This window comes from Amia ocellicauda, chromosome 21, assembly GCF_036373705.1.
Source record: "Amia ocellicauda isolate fAmiCal2 chromosome 21, fAmiCal2.hap1, whole genome shotgun sequence".
NCBI lineage: Eukaryota > Metazoa > Chordata > Actinopteri > Amiiformes > Amiidae > Amia > Amia ocellicauda.
The window spans coordinates 9792150-9811308 of record NC_089870.1 but is presented as its reverse complement, the minus strand read 5'-3'; the positions used below and the strand labels follow the sequence as shown (position 1 = coordinate 9811308).

At 37.8% G+C, this 19159-nt stretch overlaps 1 protein-coding gene across 2 annotated transcripts in view; it reads left to right on the top strand.

The window, feature by feature from the left end:
• stxbp6 (syntaxin binding protein 6 (amisyn)) overlaps nucleotides 1-19031 on the top strand; it is a 72435-nt gene extending 53404 nt beyond the window's left edge. For both annotated transcript variants that reach the window (XM_066694284.1, XM_066694285.1), the window contains 3 exons: nucleotides 491-656; nucleotides 11196-11353; nucleotides 14250-19031. In XM_066694284.1, coding sequence (XP_066550381.1) covers nucleotides 491-656; nucleotides 11196-11353; nucleotides 14250-14273 — 348 coding nt within the window. In that variant the 3' untranslated portion in view covers nucleotides 14274-19031. The remainder of the gene's footprint in view (nucleotides 1-490; nucleotides 657-11195; nucleotides 11354-14249) is intronic.
• Nucleotides 19032-19159: the final 128 nt, after the last annotated feature.

The window sequence follows — 19159 nt, the reverse complement described above, 5'->3', positions numbered from 1 at the left end:
TAAAGTATGATTGATCTTCAGTTGCTTCTGTTCAAGTCTCAGACACCACTGAACTGGCTTTGTTAGGTCTTATGCTCAGATCTGTTACTCACCTCAAGCAGACACCATATTATCCCAGCTTCACAGTACGTGTTCCCCCAGCAAGCATTTCTTTAGCAAAAATGAATCCTCCAAATTGACATTATACGTGTGTTTTTAAAAAATGTATTACTTCCTGTTTTGTGATATTATTATTTATTTCTTGGCAGACGCCCCCTTATCCAGCGCAATATAAAGTGCTTATAGTGCAGGTTTGATCTTCCTCAGCCTTCTCTACCTCTCGTCAGTAAATGCCGACCCATAATGCATCTGGTCTCCTGTGATGCAGTCATACCTTTATATCACATCTCCTCATGCACCAGCCAAGCAATGGCATGTTCTCATTGAGGTTATTTATGGAAATGGTGGAACGCCTGATGGTTTTCATACACTTTTCTTTTAATCCCTTTAGGACTGCGCAGAATTCGATTTGGTATTTGACAATGCCTTTGACCAGTGGGTAACAAGCTCTGCCGGAGAGAAATGCACATTCGTTCAGGTTCTCCATCACACTTGTCAGCGGTACATTGCAGATCGGAAGCCCGAGTTTATTAACTGTCAATCCAAGTTACTTGGAGGTAAGGAAACAAGATGCCCGCTTCTTTTCATACCCTGAGCATGCTAGCCCCATAGCTGTAAGACCTTAAAATCTTGAAGGCCTAGGACAGTAAAACTTGGCAACACAGAGCCATCATAATTCCATTCACTAAAAACATTTAATCTTTTCTTTTTTTTTCCCATCCGAACTTGAGGTTCGGATCAAAATTGTGATTTCCACGCAGTCAGTGTGCTCTGCTGTCACTTCCATGACTGCAATTCCATTTTAGAGAATGAAGTTTGTCACACAACTACTGTTGCATAACATTTTATATTGATGTAATTTTATATTCTTGTACTAGCATTCAACATATGACATTTTTACTCTTGCTGTAGAATTTGACACAAATGAAAACTGCCCGAATGCTATTTTGCAGTTGTGCAGTAGTAAAAACATTGTGAAGTTTGCACTCGAGCATCAGATGAATGTTATTGACTTTTGAACACAACTCTTTTGTGGCCTAATGTAAGTTCTTTCTAGTTTATGAAATTGTAATCCCACTGTATTAACTGGTTACTAGTAAAAGCTCAGAGCTCTCAAATTTATAACAAAAATTGTGTAGGCAACTTATTTCTTTAATTTCATGCAGCAGGTAGAGTCAGAGCCTTTCTGTCTGCGCAATGCTGGTTCTGACCTACATTTTGAATTGAGAGAACAGGAGTGAGAAAATACGCTTCCCTAAACGAGCATTGATTTGTCTGAGTCCCAATTCTCACAGGGTTAAAGATAAACTGAGTACAATGAGGAGAAATGCTCAGGGGAGATGGAGGACTGCACCACCTCTTTGGTACAAGTTACTGAATCAGTGCCATTACAGCCTCCTTGTTTTCATTTCTTAGCAGATGAGTTGCTTTTATACTTATAACTTTTTTTTTTTTTTTTTAACTAACAAAGTCCTAATGTTTGCCAAAGCTTTTTTGTCATAAGCAGTTTCAAATGTGTTCACCCTCTCTAGTGAGTGTGTCAGTTTCAAATGTGTGTCAAAGTTTCTGTCTGATGAGACCTGAAGAGGTCTGAACAGAAGAGGAGACGACGTTATCTATTTGCTGTTCCCTACAGTTTAAGTCTCACACCAGTGCAAAACAATGTTTATGAAGCTGCTCAGGTGTGGGACAATAATTGTGGAGGACACGTCTTCGTTTTTCCCTGGGACTGGCATCTCGCATTTGGACTCTTTGTGCTGAATTACACATATAGCACAGCGTAATACTTTTGTTCTTGTATCCACTGAACACTTGCATGTGCTTTGATGCTTGTTGGAAAGCAGCAAATATTATGCAAGGGAGAACGATGTCTTTTGTCAGTTCGCAATATTTTATTGGAGCCAGTTGGCCATCTGTTCAGCAGTGGTAACGATCCGATCTGATTAGAAACACATGCATTCTTTGGGGCCAAACCTGATTACAAGAGGAAGGCCGAACCCCTTCCCTCTTTTCCAAGCAGTAGCCTGAGTCCATGTTTAAATAGCCAAAGGGCCGAGGAACAATGGGAATGCCCCAGTAACTGAGTGAGCCAAGATATGGGACTTATCATTTTCATGCCTAGTTGATCCTATTTGATTTTATTGCCTTATGCAGCATTACATTCATCATTGGGAGCTTTTGGCAGCAGTTGTATGTTTGTTGAAATATAGTCCACATTGGGTTGTGTTGTATTTGAGAACCTTTTCTGAGGCCCCTCCTGCTAAAACAAACCTATTTTACTCCACAAAGAGTTCATGCATTTAAGATGGGTTCCTTTTACACAATTTTATCTGGAAGCTGATAGTTTTTTTTTTCCTTTCTTTTGGGAACATTGTTCAGGTCTAAAAAGTATAGCAGAATCTCTGCCTATTGCTTAAGACATTTAATACCAACCTGTGGAATGTAGTTACAAATATATAAAATGTAATGAAAACAGCCATGACTATCACCTTGAAAGAAAATTATTTTATTCTGAAGTATCATTTCGATGTGCTAACTGTACACGATAGTCATCATTTGTGCCGAGGAATGATCCCTGTCATTATTCTTTACCATGTGTAGAGTTTGTGGTTCATCTGAGCATGCTCTCGGCTCTATTATTAGATGTTATGTGCTCTTGAGTGATCAGTCTTTTCAATACATTGTTGCTTAATTGTTTCAGTCCTTTGGATCACTTGGGTGAAGATTTCTTTCTGGCTCATTTACAAACGTGTAACCACCCTTGTTTTCTTGAGTTCGGCATTCTTCAGTTTACACAATAACTTGGATGCAATATTTAAACTGAAAAGCAGGAGTGAAAAAGTTTTGTAAATTTCTTCACCGAAAGCTTTTGATTTTATCCTTCTTTTCCTGTTTCCAGTGCTTTGACATGTTCCTGACCCGAGCCAATTTCTTTGCGTACATTTCTCTAACAATGGCTCCTCGCCTCACAGGATGCCTCTTAATTAGCTCTTGCACTCAAAAGAGCAAGCCTGGATCACACTTCAACTTATTACTTTCTCTGATGCAAATAAAAGGCTTTGTGTCCCCTTATTAGCTGAAAACTGACAGGGAATTATTAATTCTACAAAAGAGTGCTGGTCAACCAGGAAGAAGAGAGGATTTCATTTTCCAAAGGATTATTGAAGAGTCAGGTTGAGATATCTTAATTAGCAGGTGATGAAATTGGTTATTAGTAAGAATAAATATCACAGCTGCACTGTATAATGTTCAAGATTTGACGTGCGTGTTGTATGCTTAGATTTAGTGAGAAAAATGCAGTTGCATCGATGTGCATGCCAGGCATTTTCAATTAATTATTCCATTAAAAAGGGTACATTTCATTTCCAGATTCCAGCTGACTCACTTCAGAGGTCTGAGAAGATAGTCTTTTTGGAGGATATGTGCATTTGTGTTTTGTTTTAATCTGGTATTTCTCACTGAAAGGGGCTGTCAATAGTCAACTGAGGTCAGGAGTCCCTGACCACCTGCAATTACTCAAGACATGTCTGTTCAGACTGTACTTGGGGGCAATATAGCAGCTTCTTCTCCTGAGCTGTTCAGCACTCCTGTAATATTGCGTTTTACAATGCAGCGTTCAGACGTTGGGTATACCATTTTCTCTCAAACTCTTCTCTGAGATCTGGCATGGCTGTATGTCGGGTCCTCCTTTATAATCTACATACACGTAGAATGGGAAAATGGCGGCTTTCAGATGACAAGTGAAAAACTGACACAATTTTCACAGCTTCAAGATTCGAAGTCTCACACAGGGCTGAGACCATCCCCTAGCCAAGTCTGCTTCAACCCATCCCTGTGGCGCTTGGCCAGTTCATTGCACTGTGGGTTTTTGGACTCGTGATGGGTGTGTAAGGAAGCTTGGACTCAAAACAGCACTATCCATGTTCTGGCACTAATCCCATTTGCAATCTTACCAGAAGCGTTGGTATTTTAAAGCATTTCTCATTCCAGTTTATCAGAAAGTCATCGGCCCACTCCCCACTGTTAGTCTGTTCTTCTTGGGAGATGCAGGGTGTAGGATGTATATAAGCTGTTGTTTTTGAATACTTAATTGTGCGTATAATGAGGCTCAAAGAAAATGAATACATTAATTGCACTGCTATTAGCCGCAGCTGAACTGAGTGCTCAATCATTCACACATTTGTTCTTTTCCGTTGGACAGAAAAAGTGGTTTGCAGTTAGGTTACATAGGTTGCTTCATTTGGCAGTTTCTGCAGGTCGACACTCATTACTTTAGTCCAGTGAATGTGTGCAGAAGTAAGCAGTCTTGTAGAGAGTCTGAAGAGAGAACTTTTGTAGAAACCTTTACTTTTCATTGACTTATTTTTTTCTTCTGTATTTAAGTGGTGTTAATTCAGTTAAAGCAGTTCTCTTACTTCTAAGTTGAATTTCACTGCCTGGAACTGAATATTTCTGTTAATGAGCTTGGAATGGTGTCAGAAAGATGTGCTTCATGAAGTTCACACAGAAGGAAATACAGAACTTGAAAATTCTGCCTTTACTACTGTAGAGGAGACCATGAAATGTAGTGATAAAAGGTAAATTGTATAAATCTGATGTTCCCTAAAAAAATGCATGAACTCACACTCTTCTGTTTACTAATCTGAATACAATACCTCTTACATGACCATTTTTTTTTCTCCTGAATTTCACTTCTCTTATCAGATATGCACATGTACATTTTCCTGGGAAATGCAGTTTGTTTTACTTCCTCTTTACTTCCCATTATTCTGTGAGAGCATATGAAATCACATGAAGTAATTGTTATTCTGAAGGTCAACAGAAATGGATTTTGCATGAAGCCACACAAATGAACAAAAATTATACTCCTACTAGTAGACTCAAACTAATTGTATTTCACTGTTCTGTTTCACTCAGCTGATGAGCATATTCAAATATTAATTATTGAAAAGTCTTCAAAATGTATTTCATTACCACAGTATGTAATTAAGGCAAGAATTTAACTTCCAAACAGTCAGCTGTAGAGTTAGGAGAGCTAATCATTCAAGCAATATTTTCCATTACAAAATTATGAAAGAGATGCTTATGAACATTGTCTTGTATGCCTTTTTAAGTTTTAGTACCAACATGCTTGTCTCTCAAGTCATACACTCTTGTCTGCTAGTAAGTGTTTTAAGGGACATTTATACACTCACCTAAAGGATTATTAGGAACACCTGTTCAATTTCTCATTAATGCAATTATCTAACCAACCAATCACATTGCAGTTGCTTCAATGCATTTAGGGGTGTGGTCCTGGTCAAGATAATCTCCTGAACTCCAAACTGAATGTCTGAATGGGAAAGAAAGGTGATTTAAGCAATTTTGAGCGTGGCATGGTTGTTGGTGCCAGACGGGCTGGTCTGAGTATTTCACAATCTGCTCAGTTACTGGGATTTTCACGCACAACCATTTCTAGGGTTTACAAAGAATAGTGTGAAAAGGGAAAAACATCCAGTATGCGGCAGTCCTGTGGGCGAAAATGCCTTGTTGATGCTAGAGGTCAGAGGAGAATGGGCCGACTGATTCAAGCTGATAGAGGAGCAACTTTGACTGAAATAACCACTCGTTACAACCGAGGTATGCAGCAAAGCATTTGTGAAGCCACAACACGTACAACCTTGAGGCGGATGGGCTACAACAGCAGAAGACCCCACCGGGTACCACTCATCTCCACTACAAATAGGAAAAAGAGGCTACAATTTGCACAAGCTCACCAAAATTGGACAGTTGAAGACTGGAAAAATGTTGCCTGGTCTGATGAGTCTCGATTTCTGTTGAGACATTCAGATGGTAGAGTCAGAATTTGGCGTAAACAGAATGAGAACATGGATCCATCATGCCTTGTTACCACTGTGCAGGCTGGTGGTGGTGGTGTAATGGTGTGGGGGATGTTTTCTTGGCACACTTTAGGCCCCTTAGTGCCAATTGGGCATCGTTTAAATGCCACGGCCTACCTGAGCATTGTTTCTGACCATGTCCATCCCTTTATGACCACCATGTACCCATCCTCTGATGGCTACTTCCAGCAGGATAATGCACCATGTCACAAAGGTCGAATCATTTCAAATTGGTTTCTTGAACATGACAATGAGTTCACTGTACTAAACTGGCCCCCACAGTCACCAGATCTCAACCCAATAGAGCATCTTTGGGATGTGGTGGAACGGGAGCTTCGTGCCCTGGATGTGCATCCCACAAATCTCCATCAACTGCAAGATGCTATCCTATCAATATGGGCCAACATTTCTAAAGAATGCTTTCAGCACCTTGTTGAATCAATGCCACGTAGAATTAAGGCAGTTCTGAAGGCGAAAGGGGGTCAAACACAGTATTAGTATGGTGTTCCTAATAATCCTTTAGGTGAGTGTAAATATTCTAAAGAAAACGATTGGGCAGCCTGGACATTTCTGAACCTTGTGCATTTCCCCATTTCACAGATTATGGCATTGTTGTGGTATTTACTGCTGGTATGTGAGAAATGCACACGGACCACTTATTAAAAGTGAATTCAGTAATAAGCACCATTATATCTAGTCATGCTTTTAGAAGAGATAAGGGGCTTGTTCAGAACACTTTCCCTTAACACATACCCCTAATTCAATTTCAAACCATTACACCTGAGCTGTGACCTTCTGTAAATGGTTCAGCACTTCATCAGGCAAAGTTAATTTATTTTGCCCTCTTGAGGAGCTGTGGTTTTGTGTCTGTTATTCATGTTGAAGTACCCTGTAAAAAATAGGCCGCCACCTTTGTTTTAAAAGTGTATACAATCATGTGCTACAGATGGAATCGTATTAAATCTAGCTGATGTTCTAATTGACGGAGGAATCCGGAGAGCCCTCGATGTGAAATATTGTTATAGGCATGTTCGTCTGCAGGATGCCCTCTCGGTCTTGATTGAGTCCTACTTCAGCTACATTGACAGACCGGAAAACACACATTTTATTCCCCTTGGAATCGGAGAAGACGAGGCTAATTCTTTCTTTCAATACAGCCTATTTTTTGATTTATGAAGAAAAATCGCTTAATTCTTCAATGGTGAACTAAGTACGGATGCACAAGAGCTGTGGTTCTTAAGCTTTTTACGTCATAATGGAGATTTATTTATTTTACTACCCTGTTAATCGAGGGTAAACTATGAACTGCCTGTTTAGTCTCAACTGTGACAAATACACAACACTGTTCAACACTGTATGGCACCAACAATGTGCCTACCTAGGGATGGGCACAAATATTTGAGTATTCAAAGGGACTTTAGTATTCAAATACTTCTGAGAGTAGTTGTATCCTGGAAGATAAAAAAATGTGTAGGCGTGTTTAAGAAAATAAAAACCTTTGTCTAAATTAAATTTAAAAATGCGTGAGGAAGTGAACACTAATTTATATAGGTAAACCCACATTATTGGCAACTAAATGTAATACGAATAGGTGTTTTTCTAGATGACAACATAAACAAAAGGCACTGGGTGCGCATTCGTCAGCTTTGTCAGATTGCCTGTGAAACCAACATGAATTTCACAAATGACAGGCAGATGTTTCTTAACTTTACTGACATTAGAAATAGATCACTACCTTAAGGTTAATTTTGCCTCACAATGGTACCTGTAAACTCTGCTGCTGCTCGCTCCCCATTATTCCTTAAATTTTCCAGAGACCACCTGAAGGAAGCTCTCAAACCACAGTGAGGCAACCTTTTCAGTAGTCAGTAGTCTTTCTGCATGTGAAAAGTCTGCGTTCTGCAAGTCTGCATATGTGAATGGCGTATATTATACAGTATGTATGTGTACCAGTGTGTGTGTGTGTGTTATAGAATGGTTCCGGAACTTCATCTCAGCATGGAATTATTACAGTAATTAGCTCAGATTTTTTTCTCAAACCTTTTGTGTTTTAAATTTAAATCACACTGCTTATGCAACCGGAACAAGCAGGCACTTAAGCACTCGCACTGGTCCACAGCCCTCGCCTTTACAAGACATCGCTGTCAAGCCAGTCCAATTAGGAGGGCCTTGCTCTATAAATTAAAGAAACTCAATGTTAGACACGATGAGATAACAGGCCATCAAACATGATAACAAACAGAAGAACACATTTCTATGCGCCTCTGAGATTGAGAATGCCTTTAAGTTTAAGTAGGTTTTTATTTTTTTTCCCAGTTGATGCTGCTGCCAAAAACCCAAATTCCATGTCTGTTTATTTTCTTGTTTTACAGATAACACCCTGTTTAAATGAACGTCTCCCATTTTATATATATATATATATATATATAGTTATTTAACCATTTAAATTATTTAGGCACATTTATAAACAAATGCTAATTTCAGTAAGAGATTATGAAAAGCCTGTATTTCATACTATTTTATACTGTGTAGCTAATCAAATACATTTCAATGTATTATTATAATTGATTTAAACACCAGATTCCTCAGAGCAAACATAAATGTAGCCAAAGAACTTGTAAAACGTGCCGGTTCAGTGAGATCTGTGAACCTTTCTGTGGATGAACATTTCCAAAAGGGGAATTGTTGTGGGTTGTTCATCATAGACACACTTTTTAAAGTATCTCTAACATTAAGCTGCAATTTCTGTATTTGTACTACTGTATGGCACATTGTTTATTCAATTTGTACTTAATTCTGTACTGTATGTGCTACACAGTTGCACTAGTCCTTTTTTGTGTGCCAGGGAGAATATCTTACTGAATTTCAGCAGAATTCTGGAAAAGATTCAATGTATGAAGCAGGAAAAATAAATGTATAAAAGGAAATGAAGAATAGTGTTCTGAAATCATCCATCCTTGGAAAATGACTTTCTCTTGGATATTTTAATCTGCTGTACTAGAAAATATTTAATAGCCTGCTTTGGTTAGGGAAAATCTGTCATAATCAATTGCTGCCTTAAGGAAGCAGAACTCTAAAGGGTATTACGGATTTGTGGGCATTTCAGGTAGACTACGTTTTATTTTACATTGAAATGCAACATCTGCTGTCAGGTACCTAGGTGTACTAGATCCATTATGGCATTGTAATTGTTTTCCAAATAGAGCCATCAATCAAGTTGCATCATCTACTATCCGGATCGAGGAGCAATGTTGTTGTGACGAGGCAAAGGCAACGTGCTGTGCCTCATCCCACTCAGTTCGAGTGGGGGGGATTAGCATGCTGGACGAGGTGTGATAAAGGATTTAGTTTCTTTTCTGTTGCCAGAGGCGGAGTCGGCACTGGGCCGCCGATTCGAAAGGGAATTTTCTTGGCTGTCCAACCTCCTAGCATGAAGCCTGCTTTTCTTCATCTATGCTGCAATGTATGTGGCATCGATGCTTTGTGTTGGAGAAGGGTATTGTGTGGAACCGTTTTTTAAAAGCTATATTCAATGAACAATGGAGAATGTCGGCTGAAAAGAATTGTGCGATACCTTTATAGCACTCCACTATGTGATCCACTATGTTTCAGTGTACTCCTTTCTATACGGTTTACAAGTTGATAAATGCAGTTTTCATTCTCTAAAAATCAAACGCAGTGCTTTGAGGTAAAAGTAATTTAAAAACTGAATAGTACAAGTCACGTCATGTGCTTGTACTGTAAATCAGAATTCGATGAGCTGCTAGCTTTAAATTGATCAAGTTAAGTTAATCTGATGGAGGTTAAATGAGTGTGAGCTATATCCACCATCATCTCTTGCTGTTTATTATTTTGCCATGGTAGCAAATTGGAAGATGATTCCTGAAATATTAATTCAGATCACCCGTTTCCACTTTAATGTACAGCTGTCTATTTATTATGGTCAGGGAAGGTTGTTATACTTCATTATAATTTGAAGTAACTGGTCTTTCACAACAAAAGGAAGCTTCAGAAAGAGTCCATGTAAAAAAACTACAGCTCTTAGTTTTTGTATGTAAAGTAATCCTGATACTACATTCCCCTCTAGAAAAGTGAAGAATAACCCCTGTAACCTGTAAGACATTGTTATTCAGTTATTTTCTGGTGGATTACAGCAGCGTGTATGATATCTTGTGTGGTTCATTTAATTCCTTGTGAAGTGCATTCTGGAAAGCTCAACTTAAACCCATTTCTGATTTAAAGGAGAGAGAAAAGCAATATTTCAAATCAGAGTATTTTTCCATTTAAGGAAAAACCTGTATAGTCTGCCAACGTGAATAACACATTTACCCTTCTGTATATTGTGGTTTGTTCTACATCTGTCTCATTGTTTGTTTTAATATATTTTTTAAATTAAAGTGCTAGGGGGGTTCTCATGCAAAACAGTTATGACAGTGATGCAGCTTAATTAGATCTGCATAAAGGTTTTTTGTTATTCAGATATCTTGCATTATAAAGAAACACCACCATTTCACTTCTTCCAGCTGTTAGACTGTGAGTGGAGCAGCGGTTCACCTACAAGCAGTGAAGATTAATTGCTTGTCAGTTTGAACATAAGCAGAGCTTGGGTTATCTCTCTAGGAATGTGTAAGCTTTCATCATATGCATGATCCTGTTCTGTCTGTATCAGGCTTTAGGAAAGCAAACACTTCAGAAATGCAATACTAAAACTATCTACGCAGTAACAATTAAAAGTCTGGGGAAGGTCTTTTGTGAAAGAGTTCAGAATTTTAAACAGATGTACTTTTTTGCATACAGTACAGAAACTAACTTTAAAACATATTCGAGTAAACCATTGGAGATCTAAATGAAGTAAAGTAGACCGCTTAGGGAGAAATCAATAAAGTAGACCACACACAGAGTAATTTACACTTTATTAGAGTAAAATAACCTGGAGCCAATGGCTTTTCAGGTTTTTCCATTTCTGATATGATTGCATATATTTCATAATAACATTCAGTAAGGCTGATTGAAATGCTAATTAAGTTTTACTTCTCACATGATATGTTTTTGTGGTTGGTTTAAATCATGGCTAACAAAAATGTGGATTGAGGGGTCCTGCATACACACACACACACACACACACACACACTTGAGAGAGCTTTTTATTCTCCTGAACCATTGAGATTATGCGATATAAAATGTGTAATGGAATGCCAAACTTTTTTTGTCCCCTAGGTAACAGCATATTACATTCAGCCGCAGACAGTGTGACCAGCGCAGTACAGAAAGCTAGCCAGGCTCTGAACGAGCGTGGGGAGAGACTAGGGCGGGCAGAGGAGAAGACGGGCGATATGATGAACAGTGCCCAGCAGTTTGCAGAAACGGCACATAAGGTGAGAATTTATTTGCACCCGATTTGCATTAGTTTTCAATTCCTTATTCTAGTCTTCATCAGTATAGGTATAGCAGCTGCTGTTTAAGTGTATAACACCCATTCTTACAACTTCAATTGGAATGAAACTGGCGAAGAGAAAATACATGACAGAAAGTGAGTTTTTCCCCCACAAGGCAATTCTGCTTTAGACCTCTAGACAAAACCCCTCATCTGGTCCCAACAATAGCTTCTCTGACCGTGACAGGCCATTGTATTCTGTGTACATAATTTGAGGAACAGAGTAAAGGTTTCTTCCTTGAATTACACTACCTCTACATTGCAAAGTTAACCATTTCTTTGAAGCACAGAGAGAGATGTCTTAGTTTTCCGTCAGTTTTATTTATTACTTGGACAGAACATGGTGACATTCAAGTTTTTTTGTTTTTATAAACCCTCAAAATGTATTGCTTTTAATATGTTTAAGAAGTACCTCTTTTTTGACACTACCGATGATGACCCTGTACCTTCTGCAGCTGCAGAGCTCGGTATAAGCACGGCATGGCATCTCATTTGAGGAGTAAATTTCAACCCTGTAATGAAATGTGAACTCAGGAACTTAAGATAATTAACGTCAGCACACTAAAATTGTTACTTCGCACCTTGGACTGTCTGAGGAGTCGGCTAATTTGAATCGCTCCCAGTGTTTAGCCGACCTGCCTCTTTGTCATTTCCAGTAAATCTATTTGTAACACTCCAGATAAATCTGTAAGCAGGGAAGCTTCTCTGTTCGAGAGACTGTGGCTCTAAGGACTGACGCTGGGATTGAAGTATTAGTTGCCAGGTTGTATAGATTGGATAGCTTTGAGCGGCCTATGCATCCGCAATACCGCTGGGCTTGAGAGGTGTTATTTACAAGACTCGGACTCACTGTGGCACAATCACAGGCAGGCAGACTCACGGTTGATCTGTTAAATATGGATGCAGAGGAAAACATTAGTCCTTGTTATAGTGGTAGGATTAAAGGTGATATTTGTCTTGATGTTTAAAAAAAATGCTTTCCCGTAGTGAGTCGTCTTCCATTCCGTTTCTGATGGATGTGGCCGATGTCAATTGTATTCCACCTCACGGGTGCTTTTTTAAGTGCATGAATATCTTGTTTTTATCATGATTTCGCTCCGTCCCAATTCCTGCGGAGCCCTGCCGGTGTGAGAATCTCTCTGCAGTATCGCTCCAACTGATCCATTCAAGCACATCCAACTCGTGCTGAGAAGACTAATCTGTTTTCTGGAAAATTATGCAATTAACGTAATTTATTTTCTCTCGAGCTGTAAACTGAAACTCTTTGCCAAACTCTTCAGAACATGATTTTATCATCTGTGGATGGAGAAGACGTAGGATGTTTAAACACCCTTCTTGTGCTGTACAGAATGTTACATATTCCTTTGCTACAATGCAGCTAAATGTTTTTTTATTTAATTTTATATTTTAGAATGTATTCCAAGTAGTCATAAATGCCAGAAACATGTGCGTTATAGCCAGAGAGGAATACATAGCCGCTAAAGTTGTCCAATTAGATTTTCCAAACAGGTTTCTGTGTCGGGTTGGGGGGAGAGCACACTGAGTATAGCAGGCTAATGGTCTCATTTAAGAAGAAAATTGCTGTCCACTTACTGATTGTGCCTGAAATCCCTGCAGAGGTAAATTAAAGAAAGTTAATGATGGAAACCCCTATATTTTAGGCCAATAAATGGTTTGAGATGCAGTGTACAAATCCAATTGTTGATGGTTTTTATCCTTCCCAAGCTGTTAAAAGCTTTTCCAAATTGGACGTATTGTGCTTTTCCAGTCTCAAGTCTGAATATACCTATAAAGTCTGCAGTACCTCAGTACCTTGGCCTGCCGGTGTAAGATTGTAGTATATTTTGCCTGCTCTAGGGAAACTACACCTCATATAATAGCCACTACATACATTTACTCAAGACTACTGTCTCTGCATGAATGACAAACTATGTATTTGTGAAATATGAGGGGAAAGACTTCACTCTGTCTCGATAGCAGCTTCCTTCCATAGATGATAAGGTTCAGTGTTTGTGGTGACGGATTGAGCTTGTAGGCTCCAATATTCCTGTAACTCGGTTATATATTGTTCTGTTGCCCCCCATTGTTCATGCTTAGAATTACTCTGAATATTTTATTCCCAGAACTGTAGAACATTAAACCTAAGAGAAGGCCTTGAATGAGATGGGTAGCATTACTTCTATCCTTTTCATAATGAGCATCTAGTAGTCCCACTAACTCTCATTAAGGCGATTAATTTAACTTCAAAAGGTAATGGGGACCAAAGAGTAACAGCAGTCGGCTTAGCTTGTGTTTGTGGACATCCTTTGCCAGTCGTGTTTCAATGATATCTCTGTTCTTTGTTACCAACTTTGTAATTTGTGTATTTCATTGTTGGGATTTTCATTGTAATTGAAAACCTCTCGTCCTTTTTGCCTTGGATACCTTTTAATGCTTTATTTTCCTTTTGTCTTTGGAGCCCAGACAGAAACACAGTTTATTAAATGCAGTTTTAAAAACTAGCACATTTGAAAGCTACACTTGCAGGAAAATAGTTTTTGTGCAGAATGTCTGTTTTGTTTTAACCTGATTGTATCATTAGACCATTTCATTTGTCCATAAAATTGAAACTGTTCATTTATGTGGAGGATTCCTGGCATAAACATATTGGTCTTGTTTGTTTGAGAGATGCTCTCTGCAGATTTTTTGCTCTATAAGCTTGTACCATCCATCGTTAAAGCACACGTACTTCATGTCTGTGCCATTTTGTCAAGTGTTATCTTAACTGGACAAGACTATCTGTAACTCTTTGCCTTACATTGTCTTTTTTTTTTTTTCTCCTACACTTTATCTTCCAGCTTGCTATGAAGCACAAATGTTGAACCGTTGCCAAATTTTTGGGGATCTACCAAGGGGTGAAATGCACAGGCCTTTTGGGACGTGCTTTTGATTTTATCCTTTTTTTTCTTGATCTTTAATTTGCATTGTTGGACATTCAGTGTTTCTTAAAAAAAAAGAAAAAAAAATAAGAAAAAAAATAGATCCTAACCAGGTGAAAGAAGAGTGAATGAGTTGGAGGTACAACTCTGAAGTTCGGTCAGTTCCCTCTCCTCCATTGGCCAGGAAGTCATGCCACATCAACCTCCCACAATGGAAGACCGGTCCCTCAGTTTCATCCAAATGGCAGTGAAAGGAATCGGACATTTGCTTTTTCTTTTGCCCAATCTGGGGAAGGGAAAACACCCCCATGTCACCTGACTTTGTGCGTCACATAATACAAATGTGGTTCATGTGTATTTACCAGTGTACCATCCACAAAAGAAGAATGGACCCAACACTATGTAAAACAGGAATACAATACACAAGTAGGGGTTTGTTTTTGAAGTTGTTCTTTAATAGTCTTCATGAAGAAAGAAGGTGATTGTGGTAAGTTGGCCAGGATAATAATTTGGCTGTTAAAATTAAAAACCTCTTGCAGATGCATATCAAATGAAGCATGTTAATTGACCACTAACTGACTTGGTAGCAGTCCTGTTCCTTTGAAGGAGGAAAGCGCGCATGAACGAAAGAGTGAGAGAGAGGGTCATAGATGTGTAAGGGCTTATCTGGCTGATGTGTGGATGTAAGCATAAACATTACCCAGAAGCCTCGTTTCAATGAAGCAGACTTTTCTTTGATTGAGGGCTCTTGAAGGAATAATTTGACAACAATAAAAAACATGTATTTTATTCATATATATTTCATTACACAAATTGTGAATTCATACATCGAAATACATTTAACATTATTTTTGATTTCCAATTTCCAATGAAAACATCTACCAAGCACCCCTCCTGAATTTCACGGTTTTCTAGGCCCTATTGCTTGATTTCCTTGACTTTATTTTTAGTTAGTAAAATGATTTCGCTCCGTAAAATGAAGTTTAACATTTACAAAATGGTTCTAGGGTCTTGATAGAAAGTCAACAGAGAGTGGTTTACTACTACATTCGCTTTTTATTATAATTTTTACTAAATGTTATTTTAGAAAAACTTAAATATATATATTGCTAAAGCATGAGTTAATTTAGCATTGGATATACACTTGTACTTTCAGTATTTTCCACTTTTAATAAAATGTAATAAACAAATGTACTTATATAGTTAGAAGGAAATTAAAAAGCTCTATATGGGTTAATTCACCTCTGCCTTGGTGTCGATCACTTCTAGGCATTTTTGATTTGCCTTGTTTGTATTTCTTGTCTGCAGGAAGTAAACAAACAAAGCTATTTTAGCTATTGGGAATTCAAAATGCTATGCTGTCCTTAAGCTTGGATAATTTTCTGCTGTACGGCATGCCAGTGATCTTGAGATCAGACTGGGATGTATGTTTTATCCATAGATCTTTTAAGTGCCAATTTCATTGCATTCTTCAGTACCACACTTTTTTCACATCTAATATACAACTTACTATATTTCCATTGTGAAGTTAAGAGGCAGTTGTTTTGTTACTTTTCACAGTTTTAGTTGTGGTGGCAGTGGGAGAAAGTACCATCAAAATGTAGCAAAGGTATATATCTGATGTCGGTGTATTTGAACCAAATGTATATTGTTTGACTATGGTAATTTGGAAGGGGATAATCGAAAGCAAATCGTATTTAATATGAGAAAATATCTTTCTCTGTATTGTCCTGGATTCTGTTATTGTTTCAGCAGAAGTAGTAAAAGTAAAAATAAGGAAACTTTCTGGAAAATATACTTGGTCATAAACAGTATTGTCTTCTACTGAAACAATAAGCAGTTTTCCCTGCCTTGTCCCCACAGGTGTTATAATCCTTAGAAACAAACAATATGTATATTTAGATTAACTCTATTTAAACAGAATATAATACATTATAGGAGTAATTGTATTATAATGTACTGCAGGAAAACTATTGAAATTGATATCCTTTGTACAACTGTTGTACAGTATGTTTAGGTTTCCCCATCAAAGTGAGATTTTAACCAGGCAGGAGCTGTTTTGTGAGTTCCTGCTCTACAAGACTTTAACTTAACCTGTTGTCTTTATTCTTCTTCAATTAAGTCTTTGTGACTGATGTGTGCTCTTCAAATGTAACAATTTAGAATTTAGTTTTTCTATTAATATCTAAGCATCAGGAATACAAATGCTATCTTTAACACCTGGATACAAATATATGTCTCTGCTCATAAACAGACCTACAGAGATACAGTCCCCAATAAAATGTGAGCACAGTCAGTGCAAACAGCCACTTTGAGGGAAATTGTTTCTCCCAGCATTTTAAACATTCCAGTGTGGACATTTCTTTTGTGCATATATATTAGCTGATATATTTTAATAATGTGGTAATCGAGATTGTGATTGTGCCCAGTGCACACTTGTTTTTAGTCCTATGGTGGGTAATAATGGTAGGCTTCAGCATCATGCATAAAAGATCAAACCCAATTTGCTTTTCTATTTTTCTTTTTGTAAAAAAAATAAATCTTGTGTTTGTTTTATTTGAATGTTTTTCAAGTATGAACTATGTCTTTGGAGTCTCTGCCTACTCTGTAAAGAGACTCCAGTGAAGTGAAAATACACTTGTTACATATTTACTGAGGGGGAATGACCAATCAAATCCTGTTCTGAGCATTCAGGGCTAATAGAGGGAGCAACTCGGTTTACATTTTTCCTACAAGACCGCCTCCTGGAGGTTCTGTGATTGTACTTTTAATTTCTCCTGTTATTTTATGTTACTAAGTGCAGCACACACAGCAGTGGAGATGGATGCCTTATTCTGCAGACCAGACCTCAATACTGGTCATCAGCTACAGTATGTTGCCTATACTGTGTGACTGTAAGTAATATTTTTAATTTATCGTAAGAAGCCACTTTCTACTACTAAATAAACAAAAACACGATGGGGTACGGGTTTGTAATTTGAGCTTCGTGGGTAGGTCTAAATTTGGATTAGGTGTAGGTCATAGTGAAGTGGTAAATATGCCCTCAAGCATATATAACCAAAACCCATATCAAACACCTTTATTTTCATCTCGAAAAGTGCAATGATTCTAAATCGGTGCCTTTTAATACTTTAAAAATACACTCAACATTTGTTACCCCAGCTTATAAATTTAAATGTATGTCCTAACATAACATGCATGGGGACCCAGGGTATCATTGCTTCCTGAAAGATGAAAGTCTATCACTAAACCAACATGTTACAAATGAGAGCATCCTCCTGTGCTAAATACAATTTCTGTACTTATTCATAAAGATGTGTATTATTAATATAGTATAACTTCTGCAATTAAGTTGTAATGAAAGTGTTGGCACTCAAGTGAGAGAAGAAGCTGGTGAAATACTACTGTTTTTTTTTACTTTTTAACAAAGCATGACTAATATTTCATGTATTCAGCTCAGAGACTAAGCTTTTGGTGTTAGGGTTAAGGCTAATCTTATTCACTCTTTATGTAAATCCAAAAAATGTGATGGGACCACTGTTTTTTTTAAACATTTTTTGTTTAAAATAACAATGCAATCCAGAACAATGCTACAAATTGTGCACAGCACGCGTCTACAGTATGCGCACGTCGACCCCTGTTTAATTTGCTTTATATTTTGTGGAAAGGCTTGTAAAGAGAGTGCGGTTCCCAATTTTCAACACTAGATGGAAACCTTAGGCAAGCCTTCAAGGTGCTTTTTTTTCTCGGATCAGAATATTTTTCGTTGTTTTTTATTAATTTATTTCACTGCTCATATGATTTAGGGCCGGATTAAATCAAAATTTTGACCCACCCGCTAATAGAAAACTACAAACCTGTACATCATAGCGGTTACATTTCTGATTAGAAGAAAGTGGCATCTTACTAAAAATGCAGAGTACAGTTCTGTAGTTTTCTATTAGCGGGTGGGTCAAAGTTTTGATTTAATCCCAGCCTTTAGTCTCAGATTATTCTGCAGATCTGTTATGTATTAAATGGGTTCTATATAATATACATTCAGCCAAATTCGTAACTGCATATCAGAAATGTAAACAGTCATCCTACATTTGATAAACATGCTTTGAGAGTTATTACCATGGCCAGAATCCAACCTAGACCTTCAGTCACAGACAGTCTAGGGGTCTCAATGCCACTGTGACGGCTGCAGGGGCATCACTGCTCTGAGACCAGTGCCAGCTTCACATTACTTCTTTTATTTTAATAAAGTAGATAAAGCTAGCCATGAACTGGGTGAAACGAAAGGACCTAATCCTAGGCAATCATAATGGGACGGAGCAGATCATAATTATTCCACTTCTTAGGTATTATACAAGGATATCCACAGTAATGCAGGTTAATGTTTCATATGAAAGAATGTATTTGTAAAATGTCAAGTTCAACTAGTTAGTTTATTCTTTATATTGTATTTCTGTAAGAAAGAAAGATACAGAACAAGAAACAAACCATGAACTGTGGGCTGCATTTAGACTTCACCCTCATCAAGTATATCGATATATATATATAATGCCAAAATTGTAATACTGCTGGTGTGTTTCTGTTGTGATGATTTGCTGGAGATGTGCACACTAGTGTGTGCTGTACAATTAGTCTGTGCTGTTCTGTGAGACAAGTGGGGCTCTTGTTGCAATTTTTAGGTCCTCATTAAACATTGTAATTGTGTGATGTTGTCTTTGTCTTTTCTTTTATCTGTGATTTTCTCAAATGCAATTTAAAATTAGTTTTAAGCATCATTTGATCCTGAAATTGTTTGGATTTCAATTGGGGTCATAAGCCTGTTTGCAATTTTC